Source organism: Polypterus senegalus, chromosome 15, assembly GCF_016835505.1.
Source record: "Polypterus senegalus isolate Bchr_013 chromosome 15, ASM1683550v1, whole genome shotgun sequence".
Lineage (NCBI taxonomy): Eukaryota > Metazoa > Chordata > Cladistia > Polypteriformes > Polypteridae > Polypterus > Polypterus senegalus.
The window spans coordinates 32,571,901-32,591,086 of record NC_053168.1 but is presented as its reverse complement, the minus strand read 5'-3'; the positions used below and the strand labels follow the sequence as shown (position 1 = coordinate 32,591,086).

Below are 19,186 nucleotides of genomic sequence, written 5' to 3'. Positions count from 1 at the left end.
AGAAATACAGGTATAAGCACAGAATGGAAACGAGTCGTTATATGAAGATTCCAAATGCTTTCACCATCTCATTTTTCTTCATTCCGTAATTAGCTTTTTTCAGGATTGTTAATTTTTCTTTCAGCGTTAACTGATGCAGTTTCTCTCTCTTTTTTTTTTTTTTTTTTATTCATCTTAAAAAAAAAAAAAAGTTTGGCTCTGTGAAACTGGAACAGTATGGTATCCGCACACAACACGTCTACCCACACGGACACTCAGTGGAGCAGTGACTCTGAATTCAGCTTTAATGTCGTGCCTACACACTCGTTGAGACTGCCTGCGATTTGAATTTTTGCAACAGTCCCTCTCAGGGTTCCCGAGACTTGGTGTGGAAAGTGTGGGATCGACATTAAATATTTTTTGCATCAGATTATTATCCGTGGTGGCCATTTTTGGTTGAAAATACGTTCATTATACTCGATATAAAACCGAGATTTGTTTATCTTGATGTTCTATGAGCATTTGTCCAGGCCCACAGATAATTTTTTTTTATTCTGGAAATTTGTTACTTTGGTATTTGCTATAACGGAATTTAGCTTGTGTGTGTGTGTATATATATTTACTAGCAAAATACCCGCTTTGCGGAGAAGTTTGTTAAAGAAGTTATGAAAAAGAAAAGGAAACATTTTAAAAATAATGTAACATGATTGTCAATGTAATTGTTTTGTCACTGTTATAAGTGTTGCTGTCATATATATATATATATATATATATAGCAAAATACCCGCGCTTCGCAGCGGCGAAGTACTGCATTCAAATTTTTATTAAGAAGAATATTAAACCTTTTTAAACTGAGGGAAAATATGCCAATAATTATTTGTTAAGGAACTCTTTGTATACCATGTTGTCAGTTCGGCCCTCCGGTTGTAACATGACCAAGCTGTGCGCTGAGCTTACACTTGAGCATGCAACTTACAGTTGGCCATGTGAACAGTAATCTTGTCTCAAATCTGACAGCTTGGATTGCTGCTGTCATAATCGGTTTGAGTTTCATGGTTTGTTTCAATTACGACAGTATTTGCAGGATTTGTTGTGTTGAAGTGACATTCGGCATCTGTCAAGCAAGCGTTGTAAGCACACAACCGGTTTCATCGATAAAATCACATCCAGCTTTTGGGAGTTTAAACATTCATAAACATCAAAGTGTCTACTACTCAAATCGTCACCTGTGAATCTAAGATGTTTAAGAAGCATTGGCGGTTGCCGAAAGGTGTAAAATATTTGGCTATTTCGGTACACTTGAAAGCGACAACCGAACAATTCAGTGGCAGCCATCAACTCACATGCAGAACCATAGGTGAAGGGCTTAAGCATTTCACTCTTATAGTGCTCCTGTGTAGTATAATTATCTTCTGTACCGTCATCAGTCCACACCTTGAACCTGTCCCAGTCATTCAATACATAAGACACAATGTTCATCTGGATATCAAGAGTGAGCCTGATATGGCCGTGCAATATGTAACAAAGAGAATGGAAAAGGTAGGTGCCATCTTCGGGCATGGAAACCACTCGGTAAGTGACAATTCTTTGATCAATAGTGATTACCTCGATAGACATGGTAATGGGGGTTGGAATGATAAAGGAAATGGGTACCTGAGAAATGTAAAGCAAGTCTAAAATACCTATACAATAACTATTATTGTAATAAACAAACAATAAAGCAGTGGAGAAGCCGTGGATTAAACAAAAAGGCTGTAGTTATCAGTGGGGAGACGTGAATCCCGTGGCGAAGCAAGGAAGGGAATGTAGAGACCGGGGAGACGGACGGTCTTATATAGGCAGGCATCCAACAACGTGGGAGGCGTTGGGATGGGGGACCCAGCGCCACCTCACACGGTGACCGAGCTGCAGGCTATGGTTGTATATATGTACGTAAGTAGGATTCAGTTAGCTTTGGGAACCCGTGTACCAAGTTTCTTGAAGATGGGCCCATAAGTAACAAAGACTGTTGAAAAGTTCAATATGGCGGCCGATAGTGGCATCATACCACCGAAATAAGTACGTACATTGGTTTCGGTTAGCTCAGGGAAGCCATCTACCAAATTTCAAGAAGATGGGGCCGTAAATAAGAAAGTTCAACATGGCGGACGTTGTTGACCGTTATGCCCATTACGCGTAGAATTTCGAAATGAAACCTGCTTAACTTTTGTAAGTAAGCTGTAAGGAATAAGCCTGCCAGATTTCAGCTTTCTACCTACATGGGAAGTTGGAGAATTAGTGATGAGTCAGTGAGTGAGTGAGTCAGTCAGTCAGTCAGTCAGTCAGTGAGGGCTTTGCCTTTTATTAGTATAGATATATAATATATATAATATAATATACAGTGGAACCTCTTGATACAATCATCTCTGTATATGAGAAATTCAAGATAAGAGGAAAGTATGAGCGAAAAATTTGGATCTATACGAACATTGGCTCGTGTAACGAGCCACGAGCCTGGCAGTGGTTATGCGTGATGCGTTTCACGATCTGCCTCGACTTGGGGATTCACCCAAGCTGACGCTGCCAGCCCGTCGGCTCACTCAGTGTTCCTTGTTCTTCTTTAGCATGAGGATCTATGCGTTTGTGCGTTTTTGATTTCATTGTTTCACTGTAGCAGTTCGCTGTATAAGCGTATCCAAAAATATTGCGGACATGCAGACGGAGAATAGGAGACAATTGCCCTCGAGAGAGAGAGAGAGAGAGAGAGATGTGCACGAGAGAGAAGAACCATCAGCTCAGTTATGATCACATGACGCTCAGCAGACAAAGTGTATCCATACTACTTGTATTGCAAGACATTGCTCATTTTTCAAGTCAAAATTAATTAAAAAATTTAGCTCGTCTTGCAAAACACTCGTAAACCAAGTTATATGTATATATTATTTATCAGTGTTATTTGTTAGGACAATTGATTTTTATGTTGATATTTTTAGGGGTGCCGAACTGGATTTCCGTTATTTTCAATGGGGAAGTTTTTTCTAGATCGAGAAATTCGCTATACAAGCTCAGTGCTGGAACGAATTAAACTCATATCTCGAGGTTCCACTGTGTGTTTTTGTGTGTGTGTGTGTGTGTGTGTGTATATATATATACAGTATATATATATATATATATATATATATATATATATATATATATATATATATATATATATATATATATATATATATACACATACTAGCTGAAATACCCGGCGTTTCCCGGGAGGAAAATAAAGTGTTTTTTTTTTAATTGTTTGAAAAAAATATAATTAATAAAACCCCACAACTACAAAAATTAAACAAAATTACAAACAATGAAGACTCACTAATGTCCTTGTCTTGTGCTCTTGTATGTGTGTTATCATCCGGCAAACTCTATTTAATCTGAAAAGCAACAGGCGGGTGGTGGTGCTCAAACATAAAGAATGCTTGCAGTCACCTCCAGTTTGCCCTCTGGTGGTCGTTCCGAGTGTCAACTGGATAATAACATGCATACATGACCGCAAGATCACACCCCACCCTACCCAGAAGGGGGGTGGGTTAGGGTTGATTTCAATCTACAGTATTTTAGTTGACCAATGCTCCAGCCATTTGTGATGCTGGAACATACATACATACACACATACAAACATTGACTTTTACATATTTATATATAATATATATATATATATATATATATATATATATATAGTAGCAGGAGTACCCGGTGTTGCCCGGGAATCTACAACCGGTGAATTTCCCAAATGAAAGAAACAGAACATAGAAATAGAACAAACAGTTTTCTGATTGACATTTTATTGTCATAGGTAATATAAGTAGTCATTCTAGAGGCTTTGGATACAGTATATTTTTTTGTTTTGCCTTGTGGTGGGAAAATGAACAAATTCTGAGGATTGCCCACTCTAGAACATGCTACGTAGAGTTGTCTGTGTGAAAAGCATGGATTTTCCAAATTGATACCTTTAAATTGCAGTGATTGGCCTTTAACTAGCAGTGATTGACCTTGAGCGTTATCAATTGACATAGCAAAAGCTAAACAAACAGGAAAATGTAGTCGTTTGAAAGCAAAGGGTAAATCATTCTGAATCAGCTGAATTTCTGGTATGAAAACATCTTCATGTCTTGCGCAACGTTTCAGACACCGTTGAAATAGAGTTGTTTTCTGGCATCGGAAGTGGACTTTCTAATTCTACGTCTTTTTTTGGTGGCATGGGTATATTAGCGAAACGCGGGAAAATTATAATGTGTTACATGGTATTACGTACGGAATAACCACCACAGTGAGATGAATGTATGTTATTTACAATACGTCGGCAAGCGAACAAATAGCACCAGTCAGTCAGAAAGACCAAGACTGAAATCGTACTGTGAGTCGGAAAGCGATCAAATAGCACCAAAAATATGGAAAGCCAGTCACGCGCACTGGGTCGTTCACGTTTTACATCCATAAGGCAGTTCCCATTCACCTGATGAAAGTAGTCGGCCTTCTTATACTTGGACACTTCCGCCATTTCTTGGCAATTTAAAGAAACATTGGTAAAGAGCGACGCACAGGGACGAAACTTGCCACTAGATGGCGCCGGCTTTAACATCTGTTGCAACATGCGGCCATCTTGTCGATGATAAGTATGGGGACATGTGCCGAACGTTGTGTCGGTGAAAAGGTGCCCTGCGCTTCACCACGAACATTTTTCCCAACCAAACCCCATGACCTCCTCCTGGTCACAAAGGAGCACCATACCCAGTTTGGTGGCGATCAGATGCCCAGTGCAGATTTGTATGGCGGACAAACAAACATGCTTACACACATACATACATCGGCTCTGCTTTATATATATATATATATATATACTGCTCAAAAGAATAAAAGGAACAATTTTTAATCAGAGTATAGCATAAAGTCAATGAAACTTATGGGATATTAATCTGGTCAGTTAAGTAGCAGAGGGGGTTGTTAATCAGTTTCAGCTGCTGTGGTGTTAATGAAATTAACAACAGATGCACTAGAGGGGCAACAATGAGATGACCCCCAAAACAGGAATGGTTTAACAGGTGGAGGCCACTGACATTTTTCCCTCCTCATCTTTTCTGACTGTTTCTTCACTAGTTTTGCATTTGGCTACAGTCAGTGTCACTACTGGTAGCATGAGGCGATACCTGGACCCTACAGAGGTTGCACAGGTAGTCCAACTTCTCCAGGATGGCACATCAATACGTGTCATTGCCAGAAGGTTTGCTGTGTCTCCCTGCACAGTCTCAAGGGCATGGAGGAGATTCTAGATGACAAGCAGTTACTCTAGGAGAGCTGGAGAGGGCCATAGAAGGTCCATAACCCATCAGCAGGACCAGTATCTGCTCCTTTGGGCAAGGAGGAACAGGATGAGCACTGCCAGAGCCCTACAAAATGACCTCCAGCAGGCCACTGGTGTGAATGTCTCTGACCAAACAACCAGAAAGACTTCATGAGGGTGACCCAAGGGCCCCATGTCCTCTAATGGGCCCTGAGCTCATTGCCCAGCAGCATGCAGCTCGATTGGCATTCGCCATAGAATACCAGAATTGGCAGATGCACCACTGGTGCCCTGTGCTTTTTACAGATGAGAGCAGGTTCACCCTGAGCACGTGACAGAAGTGAAAGGGTCTGGAGAAGCCATGGAGAACATTATGCTGCCTGTAACATCATTCAGCCTGAGCAGTTTGGTGGTGGGTTAATGATTGTCTGAGGAGGCATATCCATGGAGGGTCACACAGACCGCTACAGGCTTGACAAAGGCACCTTGGCTGCCATTAGGTATCAGGATGAAATCCTTGGACCCATTGTCAGACCCTATGCTGGTACAGTGGCTCCTGGTGCATGACAATTCCTGGCTTCATGTGGTGAGAGTATGCCGGCAGTTCCTGGAGGATGAAGGAATTGATACCATTGACTGGCCACCACACTTTCCTGACCTAAATCCAATAGAACACCTCTGGGACATTATGTTTTGGTCCATCCAATGCCACCAGATTGCACCTCAGACTGTCCAGGAGCTCAGTGATGCCCTGGTCCAGATCTGGGAGGAGATCCACCACAACACCATCTGTCATCTCATTAGAAGCATGCACCGATGTTGTCAGGCATGTATACAAGAACACAGGGGCCATACAAAGTGCTGCGTAAAATTTTGAGTTGCAGCAATTAAGTTTTGGCAAAATGGACTAGCCTGCCACATAATTTTTTCACTCTGATTTTTGGGGGCGTCTTTGAACTCAGGGCTCTGTAGGTTGATCATTTTAATTTCCATCAAACGATGTGGCATCCTTTCGTTCCTAACACATTACCCAGTCTATATCAGTATAGATATCCAGGAGGATTTCTTTTTCCCATTGAGATCTGATGTGTTTTCAAAGTGTTCCTTTAATTTTTTTGAGCAGTTTATTTTACATTCATATATTTTGCCTTTTTACTTTTATTAAATAATAAATGTTTGTAAAAGTAATTACAGCTAGAAGTTTAGTTACTAATTTCTATTTAAAAACTGTATTAAAGTTTGTTTTTAACGAATGATACATTTACTACATTAGCTCTTACTAAAGAATCATGTTTATATCTTTATTTTTATGAGGAAAACCATTCATTAATTTTTACCTTGTGCAAAACAGTTTTCGTCATAATGTTTGAAAGGAGTAATGGTGTGGTGGCACAATGTTCAGCATTGCTGTCTTATAGTCCCAGAGAGAGTTTAAGTCCTTGCTCAAGCTGTTTTCTGTGGGGTTAGTGGTGTTCTTTTATTCCTCATTAATTCTAAAAATGCTGTAGTGTCCTGAATTTTGAATTTTATATTTTATTTTAATTTTTGCCCACACAAACAAGGATGAACTTAATTTTACAAGGGCACTATAACCTTAAAACGTCTGCTTTGATGGTTTTGCCTCAGGCTGTGTTGATTATTTTACAGCCAGCCAATCAAAAGTGTGTAATAGCCCAAGTCATGAAGCCGTGTCACAAAGCAAAAAACAACAAAGCCCATGTAGTGAAAAGACCCCATATCACACATCACGAAGATGTAGAGTTTTAATATAAATATGTCTTGTCCGGTGGATCCGGTATAGAGAGAAGAAGAAACAACAACAAAAAGGCGATGTCATCAGAAGGGACCAAGATATGAGTGACCATTTCATCTAAACGTCGGAAGACGTAACTCATGCATTTTGCCAATTGCTGAATTAATAAGACACCCTGGGATATTCATCTTTGACATTTCTAATTTCTTTCAGTAAGCTTTTTGAGACTATATATATGTCTGGGCTTTACTATCTGTATTTTCTTTTATACTTTATCCTACTTGTATTATTGTTCTTTAATAAATACCACATTACCTTTTAAGTTTCTATGCCTTGTCTTTATATGTAGAGTGACTGAAGTAATAAGGTAAATATTTAGAGCACCTGGAGCAGTAAGGAAGTGCCATATGATCTGAATTGCGAAGTGTTATTGGGCTGCGGATAAGAGCTCTGTCCAATAGTGAATAGTACATAAAGTAAGACATTCATTGGTTGATAAATGGCCTATAGCCAAGGATGTTTAGCCTTTGTATGTTTAAATATGTCCTTGGAGAACAAAAGTAACATTTAGGTCTGAGATATATCTAAGACATTGTATGTTGTTTGTCCTGAAGATAAGCAAGTCATTCATATAGTACTTATGTGGTTAAAGTACTAGAGAGTGGTGTATACGTCATTCATATGGACCTTTTGTGGTTAGTGTATGTGTATATCAACATGTGAGTGTGTGTGTGAGAGTAGACCGAATTGATAACAAATCTGGTGAGTTCACTTATCCCTGAAGAAAGAAAGTAAGTAAGTGTGATTCAAGGGGAATACCACAGTAATACAGACACACCTTTTTACTTACTGCTGATACTAAGTAGGGTCTGTATAACTGAGTAAAGTGACCTGCGTAGGTTTGATTATGGTGGAATTTCACTGTACTCGTGACCACATGAACATTGTCAGAATGATAATCCGCATTTTGTTTCTTTATCCAGCTTATTCTAGGGCACCGCATTGTCATATTGCAAACCATTGAGATGGTGGTTAAGAGTAAGATCGATACTGTCAGCTACCCAAAAATAAAGAGCATGATTTCTTTAGCTTCAGATGAAATGACCAAGTCAAAGGTAAGATTTGTTTTGTGTCCTTAAAATATGCTAAGACATTAATGTCATTAGGAATACAGTTAGCTGTGGATTTATCTGTAATTTACAAATTTAATAGCTTTCCTTTGACCTTAATTAAGTGCATTTTTAGTTTGTGTTACAAATTTTTCTTCCTTTGAAAACAGATAAATGACAGATACTTCTTTTTTTAACAAAAGTAGTTACGTTGTGCCTTATTTAATCTCTGATTATATATAAAACACAAATTATAATATTCAATTATATTTATCACTTTTCATCTACAGTATATTTATGTTTTTAGAATTTAATTAAGTAGAATCACAAGCAGGGTATACATTATTACTGGTACATAATAGTTAAACATTTCTGTAAAATAAATGAAAAGCTTGTGTTATGTGGCATCCTAATTATCATTTTACTGGTATTTATTGAAGTAATAACACTATTACTTGTAGCCATTTTTCAAATTTAGCAAATATAAGCCGGTTTTAGTATAACTCTAGCCATTTGTTCACTGGATAATTTTCACATCTTCTTGAGTATTCTCTTGTATTTTTTCTTTTCTTGATTGTTTTATATTTTTTGTTATCTTATTGATTTGTAGGAAGTAGTGCCAGATTGGCAGCAGGCAGCTAGCAACATTCTGGTGTCAATTGGAAACAAGTATATTAATGACATCATGGAGGAGATACTGAGTAAATTTCAGCCAGGCATCCTGCCCCACTTCTTTGTGGTTCAGACTTTGTCTAGTCTCTCTGAGTCAAATGGTAATGTGTTTATCTATGTTATTACAAAAATTAAATTTACCCCTACTACTGCCTTTATGGTATATATGAAAATGAAACTAAACCACTTTCAGATTGTTCATAATGTAAATGTTTTCATCCTTCACCTTCTATTGTCAAATTATATACAAGATTTACATTGTTAGCCCTCTAAAAAGTTAAATTACCAGACTTGAAGTTTATTTCTTTTAAATTGATGTTTGAAAGCAATCAAATTGAATAAGTTTACCCAGGATCCACAATTGCTTTACAAGTTCCCTTTTTCTGCTTTGTAGCTCATGTACCAGTTTGGGGGATTGATAGAAGGTTTTTAGGGGTAGGTACACTTTCTGAAACCAACCTGTCAGTTGACTTGATAACAAGCAGAATGATAAACTTTTTTGCAATCACAGATCACATCTAAATCAGTGAAAATGGCAAATACAGTACTTATTTGTGTCTCACTTTTCCACTATTGGACCATTTTTTTTAATGCTTTTAAATTACTGTATATTTGTTTGTATTGGAAACCAGGCATCCCGTTTCCCTCTCAAGTGAATGACATACAGTACAGGTAAAATTCCATTACAATGAATATCTTTACAATGAAATTTCCATTACAACAAAGTATTTTTATGGTCCCGACAGCTTCCCCATACGACACGAGTCTTTAGAAATCTCGTTACTACGAAGTACATTCAGCAGATGCTTTCATTACAGCGAAATGCACAAAAGACCTTGAAATGCCTGAACGAATTATCCGCAGAGCAGTTAGTTCTGTGGCCACAGCTCAGTTGTGCACAACGATCCCCAAACAGAAACATTGTAATTTTTATTTTCTTTCTTCGAACTTTCCTCATACTGTTTTTTTTTTTGGGCCTTTTTGTTTCCTTCAGTTTTCAGTGATACCTTTTGCTTATTGCTCGTCAACATTTGAAAAACATCCATTGGAATTTAACTCATTGTCACCCTCCTATTGAAACGGCAGACACGAAAAAAACGATAACAGTTCATATTAGAAAATAACATTTGTTTAAATTTTTTACAGCTCTTGACTGCGGCAAATAGAAAAAAAATGTTGCCAGTGACTTCGGAATTTCGCCATTGACACTGTCAACTTTCTTGAAAGACAGAGGGAAAAAAAAGTAGAAAAATCTCGGGTTGCAAACGTATGTGAACTGCTACATTTGAAGACATGGAAAAAAAGTTTTTATGTGGTTCAGTGATGCTCGTTCAAGAAACATTCCTATTAATCCGACACTCATTCAAGAAAATTTGAGGTTTGTAAACTCTCTTGGGACCTTCCCCAACTAGACGGCAAGCCGAAAGCGTCCCGAAGTGTGATCTCCGCATCTGTACCGGGCAATAGCAGGCTCACAGATATGCTGTGTCTCTCCGCCAAAGTGAACAGAAAAGATCTTGATTGGTGATGCAAGGTTAGGAGCACGTAAATTGTAAATGCAGATAACAGGATTACTTGATCACTGACCTGGCCACGACCCTGCCTGACTGCTGTGTCTGTGTATAGCAGAGTGGCAGATCAGGCTACAATAAATAACTGTGCCGTTCCTGTTTCAAGCTGAATAAAGCTGGTTTTGCTAAAGTACTGAGACTAAGCCACGTGTTTTGGGGTGCAAGACAGGGATTTATAGTGCAACCCCCATCTTTTATGATTTGCTTCTGTGCCGCTTCATTGCAGTGCTGTGAGCCTCCTATTGCCCTGCCCCAGCAACGGACAAACAATCTTCCTCAGACGCTGCAATCGCGCTTCAGGACGCACTTCAGCGTGTTGTTCCCGTTGGGTGGGGAATAGGGGGGGTCTCAAAAGAGTTCAGAAACCTCACAATATAAAGAAGAAATAATGATTCGGCTCCTGACTGATAACTGTGCTGCCCACAACATGCTTCCACATTTAGATAATGTTTGTTTTGAATTCCTCCCACCCAATTGTACTTCAGTGCTTCAGCCATTGGGTTTGGGCACCATTTGCACCCTGAAAGTGTATTATCACACTTTCTGAAAATTCTCCTCAGCATAACATGTAGGCAGGAGGAGATTAAAAGGAACGCAAAAGTAGCTATTGAAATAATTGCAAACGCCTGGATACCAGTTAAAGAAAGCACTATAGTAACAAATACAGGATCTCGTTACAATGAAATGTTCGTTGCAACTAAATATTTTTTAGGTCCCTGGGAGTTTGTTGAAACGGAATTTTACCTGTATAAAAAATACCAAATGTCTTCTTTGCTTTTATTACGTTTTGATTAAATGGGGACAGTTGGTAACTTTAAGATGTGCTTACATGAAAAAGAAATGTGTGTATATTTGGTATAAATCAGGTTTATTGTGTTTCCAACTTAAAGTTTACAAATATATAAAGGTTATTGACAAATAAGTTGTATTTATATATGTTATAATAAGGTGTTGCTACAGTTTTTTATAAGTTGTTTAAATCAAGATAGCATGGTTGCTATTCACTACTTCTTTTTTATGAGACTTTATTTGATTTCACACCCTGTCACTGTCTTTGTGTATGGGCATTTCTACAATACTTGGATTTTGTAGCCATGTCCCAAAGATTGATTGTTGACTGTAAATTGGCCTAATGTTATTGAGGGTTATTTGCAGCAGGCAGATACATTTTCGAGGGTTGTTTCCTGCTTTGTGACTGTTGATGCCGGTATTGGTTGCTAGTACCTTGTGCAGGATTAGGCAGATCGGAAAATGGGGTATGGGAGTATATTTCAGTGTAAATGTATATCCAGCAAACTTCAAAACTGTAACTTTACTTTTTTTTCCCCCAAATACCTTATCCTAATGTAGTCTATGGTATGGTTCCCTTCCTCAATGCAATTCTCGGTACTATGCTGCCCATGCTAGGAATGGCAAAGCAAGATAATATGAAGTGGGTGTTTTCATCAGGTAAGTAAAATAATTAATCAGTTTTAATTATGAGTTCTAGTCATTTACATAAACTAGTGTGTGTCTTTGTGCATGTGTGTATATATATATATATATATATATATATATATATATATATATATATATATATATATATATATATATATATATATATACTGTATATGGAAAAGAAGGTGTGATACGGTTTGCATATTTGCAGTTGGAATTCCACAAAGGGTGAAAATGAATCACGTCTCAAAAGTATTTTTTTATTCCTGAGCTTTCAACCCCTGCCAGGGGTCTGTATCAGAGAATAATGCTTAGACTTACAAGAATCAAAGGCAATATTTAGCAAAAAATTACGTAGGTGGGGGAGGTGGCTAAGTCAGTGTGGTCGGGGGGTATGAGACGCTATCTCTTCCATCTTTTCACTTCAAATGGATACTCAAAAACATTCATTAATTGAAGCCTACACAGAAGACGCCAAAAAATTCATCAAACAATTGACTTGAATCAGAACCCCCACCCCACCTGGCACTCACTCCCTTATTACCACAAGGTGTCTGAAGGTGCAGCTCGCATCCTGGCCAAGTCAGGCGTCAGAATAGCACACAAACCCACGAACAATCTGCGCACGGTCCTCTTTAATGCTAAAAACAAGAAATCGACAGCAGAAACACGAAACGCAGTGTACAGCATTCCATGCATTTCATGCTCAGTGGTATACATTGGACAAACTTAAAAAAAAATCACAACACGTATACAGGAACATCGCAATGGCATTAGAAGAAGGGACTCACTGATCTGTACGCATACTAAATCAACAGGACATACATTTAACTGGGACAACGTACAAGAAAAATTCAAGGCCAGTACGAAAAGTGCCAGAGAGCTGGCCGAATCCTGGTTATCACATGAGAACGCCATCAACAGACACTTGGACATAAATTCAGCATAATAAACAAGACTTTACACCCAATACCCCGACCACACTGACTTTTAAATGCCCATTTTTATAGTTTAAACCCTAAATACGGTATGTCCCCAAAGCACTTTAATTTCATTGCAAACTCAGCTTAATACATTAATACATTACCTAAAAAATTACCTTAATACATTACCTAAAAACAGAATGTAAAGGTAAACCAGTATACTGTATAGTGCTGTATTGCTATGTCTCCCGAGGTGCTAGAATGTAAAATACAGATGTTACCGCTATATGTACTGTAATTCATGCAAGCTCGTTTTCTTTGGTATGCACTGTCATTTCTTTGTTATAAGTAGAGTAAATACATAATAATTTCATTTAATTAAAATACAGTAAAATGTACGGGTACTCACCAATGATTAATAATATTAATGATGATGGTGAAGTAGCTGGGCAGTATGATGCAGAGGATTTAAAACTCCTCAGGTGGCGCCTTTTCTTCAGGCGCTTCAGGAAGAGTCATATCTTTGGATGGGTCTTCTGGTGGGGTTTCGTGCTGGCTTTTCTTTATAGGTTTCAGGAACATTTTGATGGGAAGTTACTACATTGTCTCCTGTAGTGAACTGCTGGTACAATTTCCGTGCTTTCTCACGGATGATGTTACTGTCAAGGGGATGTTCTTCTTCCTGCAGTCGGTGATCCACAATGGCAAGGCAGATTCCATCCTGACGATATTTTTATTCCTTACGTTTGTTACCTTTTTGGCACTATCACAGAAACTTACAGATATGGTACAACAGATCGCTGCTATAGTGGCGCACTACTGCAGCATAACCTTTTAGTTCCCGGAGCAAATCCAGTAGCTCAACCTTCTCCTGGAGTGTTTTAAACTTCTTTTGGCGCTTAGGCTCAGTGCCAGAAGCCTTACAAGGTGCAGGGTGTTTCGGCGACATCTTGTGCGTTTAAGAATAACAAAATGAATACAATAACAAAATTGAAAACATGAGAACACTCAGCTGAAGACGCGTCACAGGGCAGCAGTCAATCAGCAGCAAGGAGAAATGAATAACACTTTCGGATTGGCTACTTTCACCATCCCAAACCACGTTTCCTTCAGCGGTTGTAAACCCACTCACCTGGAGACGCATCACAGGGCAGCAGTCAATCAGCAGCAAGGAGAAATGAATAATGCTCTCGGATTTTCTACTTTCACCATCCGAAACCGCATTTCCCTCAGCAGTTGCTTCCTGTTCTCTCTACAGCACAATACTTCAACAAAAAAAACCATAAAAAATTGCGGAGGATATTTGCGCTTTCTGCTAACAATTAATAGTTAGGTTCTAAGGAAAAATCTGCGAACGACTGAGTCCGCGAACCCTGAACCGCGACTTTGCAGGGATCTACTGTAAAAAGTGATCAACAGGAGGCGCCAAAGAGCCCTAAACACAAATACTCTGACAAGTCCTTGGTTCAAAACCAAGGGATTTATTTCAAAGCAATGCCTTTGTTTGACAATTATAAGTATTCTGTTCTCTGCACCACTACTCCTCCGAAGTGCGTGCTGCCTGTCTCCTCTCCCAGCTCTAACTCGCCTGGACAAGGCAGTGCGGCCCTTTTTATTGCAGACCCTGAAGTACTTTCGGTGTCCCGAAACTGGGGCTCAGAAGCAATTCCGGGTATGTTTGAAATCCCATAAAGTAGGGCTCTCTAGTCCCTTCAATGCCCCCTAGTGGCACCCATGGGACCCAACAGGGCTGATCCAGAGAACTACAATTCCAGTGATGCCCTGTGAGTATTTGCAGGGGTGCCGTACAACAGGGACGTTGCCAACTAGCATATTGGGGGAGATTATTACCTGAATAGTTTGCCTTCATCTGTCCTGCCTAGATGCTAGTGTCCAGGATCCCAGACCAACTTTGGCTGGGACACTGATCCCAGCATGTCTTCCCTCATTTTATATACAGTATACAGTAATCCCTCGCTATATCGCGCTTTGACTTTCGCGGTTTCGCTCTATCGCGGATTTTATATGAAAGCATAACTAAATATATAACGTGGATTTTTCGCTGCTTCGTGGGTTCTGCGGACAACGTGTCTTTTTACTTCCTGTACATGCTTCCTCAGTTGGTTTGCCCAGTTGATTTCATACAAGGGACGCTATTGGCGGATGACTGAGAAGCTAACCAATCAGAGCACGCAGTTAAGTTCTCCTGACTGAGAAGCTAACCAATCAGAACACGCAGTTAAGTTCCTGCTTGCTGAATGCAGTGTTAACCAGGATTTCTCGTCTCGCTCATTCAGCATCAACGTGTTTCGCTGTGTAAAGAGTTGTGCTCTTTTGTGTTTATCTTTGTGCATAGTCAAGCCCTTCATTATGGCTCCAAAGCGATCTGCTACTGCTTCAGGGGCCGTGCCCAAGCGCAAACGGAAGATGTTAACGATTGCGAAAAGGTAAACGCGTTTTGGATTTGTTGAAGGCTACGATTCTTTTTATTTAAAAAGTAGGAAAGGAATATAAGATCTACGGCCGCAGTGTCCTTTTAACCAGGGTGCAAAACAAGTTGTAAGTGGATGTAATAAGGCAGTAGTCTGGATGAAATCTGCTTTAGGGATTTGCATTGAAGACTGCTAGAAGAAGAACAACGACAGTGCTACACAATCGCCTGAAGTGGCTCCTTTACAAGGGCTGTAATGCTCTCCTTTGTTGTGCAGTAAAATTAAACTCATTGTTATCGGACAAGTCATAGTGTCATTGTTGGTGAGTAACCATAATTAATTTTCTACTTACAGTACTTAGTACATGTATGCGTCGTTTAGTGTCACTGTACACACACATTTACTGTATACTATTTTTGTTGCATTGTATGTATTTATTGCTGGTGGCATGTCTATCGTAATGGCTGTAGCGTGATATCGGAGACACTCAATATCTTTAAAATAATATTTAGGTTTTACTGTATATAAACAGTGTGTTTATATACATAATTTCAATGAATCTTACCTAATATCTAAGAGAATACAAAGGGATTATGCTGTATAACTCTGCGGGGAATATTTATAAACAGTGTGGGAGAGTTTACAAGGGCTTAAAATATATAAAAATAACCATAGAAACATATGGTTTCTACTTCGCGGATTTTCACCTATCGCGGGGGGGTCTGGAACGCAACCCCCGCGATCGAGGAGGGATTACTGTATATATATTGTGGGGTGCAGCGCGGACACAGACAGGCAGACATGTTGGTTCACCACACACGTTTATTTACAATACTAATTTACAGTGCACATCCCAGTGCCACAGCACCAATCACCCCTTCAAGTCCTGGCCAAAACAATGCCTTGCTCAGTCCTCAGACTGCCTCCACTCCTCTCCTTCGAGCTCCGTCCACTTCCACCTGACTCTTGCTGTCGACTGGAGGGAGGCGGCCCCTTTTATCCTCACCCGGATATGCTCCAGGTGCTCCCCGGCAATCACCCGTCGACACGCCCCTGTGTGACGGAAGTGCCGGCTGTACTCCCGGAAGCATTCCGGGTGTCCGTGCTTCTCTTCCCCCCAGCACTTCCGCTACACCAGGACTCCCAAGGCACCGGGGTGCCCCCTGGCGGTGACTACAGGCCCCTACAGGGTTGGACTTCCAAGCCCTCAACCCATGGCCCTCAAAGCAACCAGGGTGGCAGCCCCCACGTGATCCCAGATGGGCGCATGCCCTCTTCCGGTCCTTCACAGCATCCCGGCCGGGTTATATATATATATTGTGAACGATAGGGGGTGCTCTCGCTCCCTTGAACCCCTGTCCACGACTCCAGACACCAGGTAAAAGTCCTCAAATTGACTTTATTTTCTTGCCACAGTGCACAAAGCACACTCTCCACCACAATTCTCATTAAACTCACAATAATACAATAATAAACAATCCTCCAGCTCCCAGACGCGTTGCCACCCTTCCACCCAGCTCAGCTCGTTGTCTGGGAGTTCCCATAGTACTTTTATAATCCCTGACCCGGAAGTGTTCCCAATCCCCAGTCCACAAGTCCTTATTCCTTCCGGGTCAGGGTAAATAGTCCCTTTCTTCAACCCGGAAGTCCGTCGCTCTTCCTGTGACGAACCTCCGGGTCACAGGGCACGAAGAAGCCCTCGGTCCTCCCTGCAGCTCCCTCCTGTGGCCCCACGGCATCCAGCAGGGCTTTGCATAAAAACTCCAATGTCCATGATGCCCTGCTGGTCTTCTGGGGACCTCCACGCTGCAAGGAGGGCTCCACCTGGCGGCTTGGGGGTATTGGCCGGGATAAATGGCCGGCCATCCATTACAATATATATACAGTATAAATGTGTATATGTATATGTGCGTGTGTGCGTGTGCGCGTGTGTGTGTGTGTACTCAGTCCAGCTTTGTCTTCTTTTCCTCAAAATTTATGAGCTCAAATGTTGCAGATAATATGATTTGTCTGCTGTAGAATGGCACTTCATGAGTGTCATCCATGCAGAAATATGAATGTAATTTACTTGTAATAATACAACTATTTTGTGTTTTTTCCACTGGTTTACCTTTATTGCTGCCAGTACTCACCCTTGCTCTCCACATCCTTCTAATAGTTTGTTGAGAGTGGAATGTTCAAAACTTGATGACTTAACATTAAATTTTACAAAAATTAGACATATTTAAATATGATTGATTAAGAAGAGAAAAAGTACAAAAGTAAAATTGTGTGCAGTATATATGCAGCACAAAGTAAGTCATCTTCTAAAGAAACCATATTGCTATTAATCAATTTTAGAAATTAAATCTTATAAATAAGAACTGTTTAACGGTAATAATGGTAATTTCTCATGATTGCGTTATTCAAGTTATCAATAAAAAGTAAATCTGAATTTCATTATTATATAATGCCACACATATGAAAAAATCTAAATATATCTTGAAATTAGGCAGAATGACATTAGTTTCAATGCAGTTTCTTAACTAAGAGACATTAACAAAGATACTTTTTTTCAGCTAATAACACATTTTGTAGGTATGATGTGTTTCCCTTTTTACTTTGAACCTTTATGCTCAATTCTCATAACCTTAAACTATTTATTTATTTTTAGCTCTTGGCCATTTTAGTGAGAGTATTTTAGAATACCTTGCAAACCTGGACAAGGCTCCTGATCCTACAGTGAGAAAGGACACATTTTCCAGTGAGATATATGCTGCTTATGACATACTGTTTAACAACTGGCTGCAGAACAGGGAGGCTAAGGTATTATATTAGTCTATCAGTAACATACAGATGAAGTGATGTTGCCTTCTGGCTGATTATTTTTCTTTGTGTTGCAGTTAAGATTGACTGTTGTGGAATCTTTAGGACCGATGGCTCAGCTAATGCCACATGACAAACTGGAGGAACAGCTTCCCAAAATGATACCTGCAGTTCTGTCTCTTTATAAAAAAAACCCAGAACACTACATAATTAGCAAGGTATGATATGTAATTATTTATATTCTGAAATAATAATTTACCTCTTAATGACTGTGCTGATACATTTGAAAAAAGTAGCTGTTTATACTAAAGACTAATACTAAAGACTAATCAAAGTTAATTGTTTTATTTTTTTGTAATGCTATTTGAGGAAAAAGTATACAGTGAAGCACCACATCAACAAATCAGCACTGTCTGACAGTTAATTTAAAGGAAACAGTCAAAGTAAATTAAAGAAATGTATTTGCTGGACCAAAATTGCTCTAAAAATGTATTACCGCTAGAATAAAATGTTATTCAAGGTAAAACACATTTGTATTTAATTGTTTGTTATTATGCTTCCTAGATTATACACTGCGTTTTTTTACAGTTATTGCATTGTGGTGGCACCAGTTCATTTTAGATATATCATTTATAATATGTCACATAAAGTCATTTTCTAACCCACTTACTGTAATCCAGACCAGGATCATGGTGGGTACTGGAGCCTCTCCCAGCTAGCATAGGATACTAAGCAGGAATAAACCCTGGAAGGGGCACCTCATTTATAATATCTCCTAAAATAAAATAAATATGAAACAGCTTTGGCCTATATAAACTTATTTGTTTGATACACGGCAACATTAAGCAATAACAATTATATTTGTGGAAATGGTATAAAAACAGAAACATTGCCATGACATAATTATTGGCATTCTTTACAGTTATTCAAATCATTTGATTCTAATTGCAGTGAAATTATACTCACCTGTAATAAATTGCCAGTGCTCACATGACATGAATTAACCAATTAACAGTGGCTTTAATGTTTAAAAATATTCAATTTCATTCTATGTTTCTTAATAAAATTACAGGCATTAAGGGAGCTGTCCCTATTATTGCAAAGCTTAAAAATGCAAATGTGCACAAGGTCATCTCTAGACATTTCAGAATTCCTGCTGCCACAGTTCACCATGTTAATAAAAAGTTTGCTGCT

The 19,186-nt window shown here is 39.3% G+C and overlaps 1 protein-coding gene across 2 annotated transcripts in view; it reads left to right on the top strand.

Annotated features, from left to right (window-relative positions):
- Positions 1-19,186, top strand: part of mroh1 (maestro heat-like repeat family member 1) — a 126,117-nt gene that overhangs the window by 24,567 nt on the left and 82,364 nt on the right. For both annotated transcript variants that reach the window (XM_039737601.1, XM_039737600.1), the window contains exons 4-8: positions 8,027-8,158; positions 8,763-8,925; positions 11,746-11,844; positions 17,841-17,992; positions 18,070-18,210. In XM_039737601.1, the coding sequence (XP_039593535.1) occupies positions 8,027-8,158; positions 8,763-8,925; positions 11,746-11,844; positions 17,841-17,992; positions 18,070-18,210 (687 nt within the window). The remainder of the gene's footprint in view (positions 1-8,026; positions 8,159-8,762; positions 8,926-11,745; positions 11,845-17,840; positions 17,993-18,069; positions 18,211-19,186) is intronic.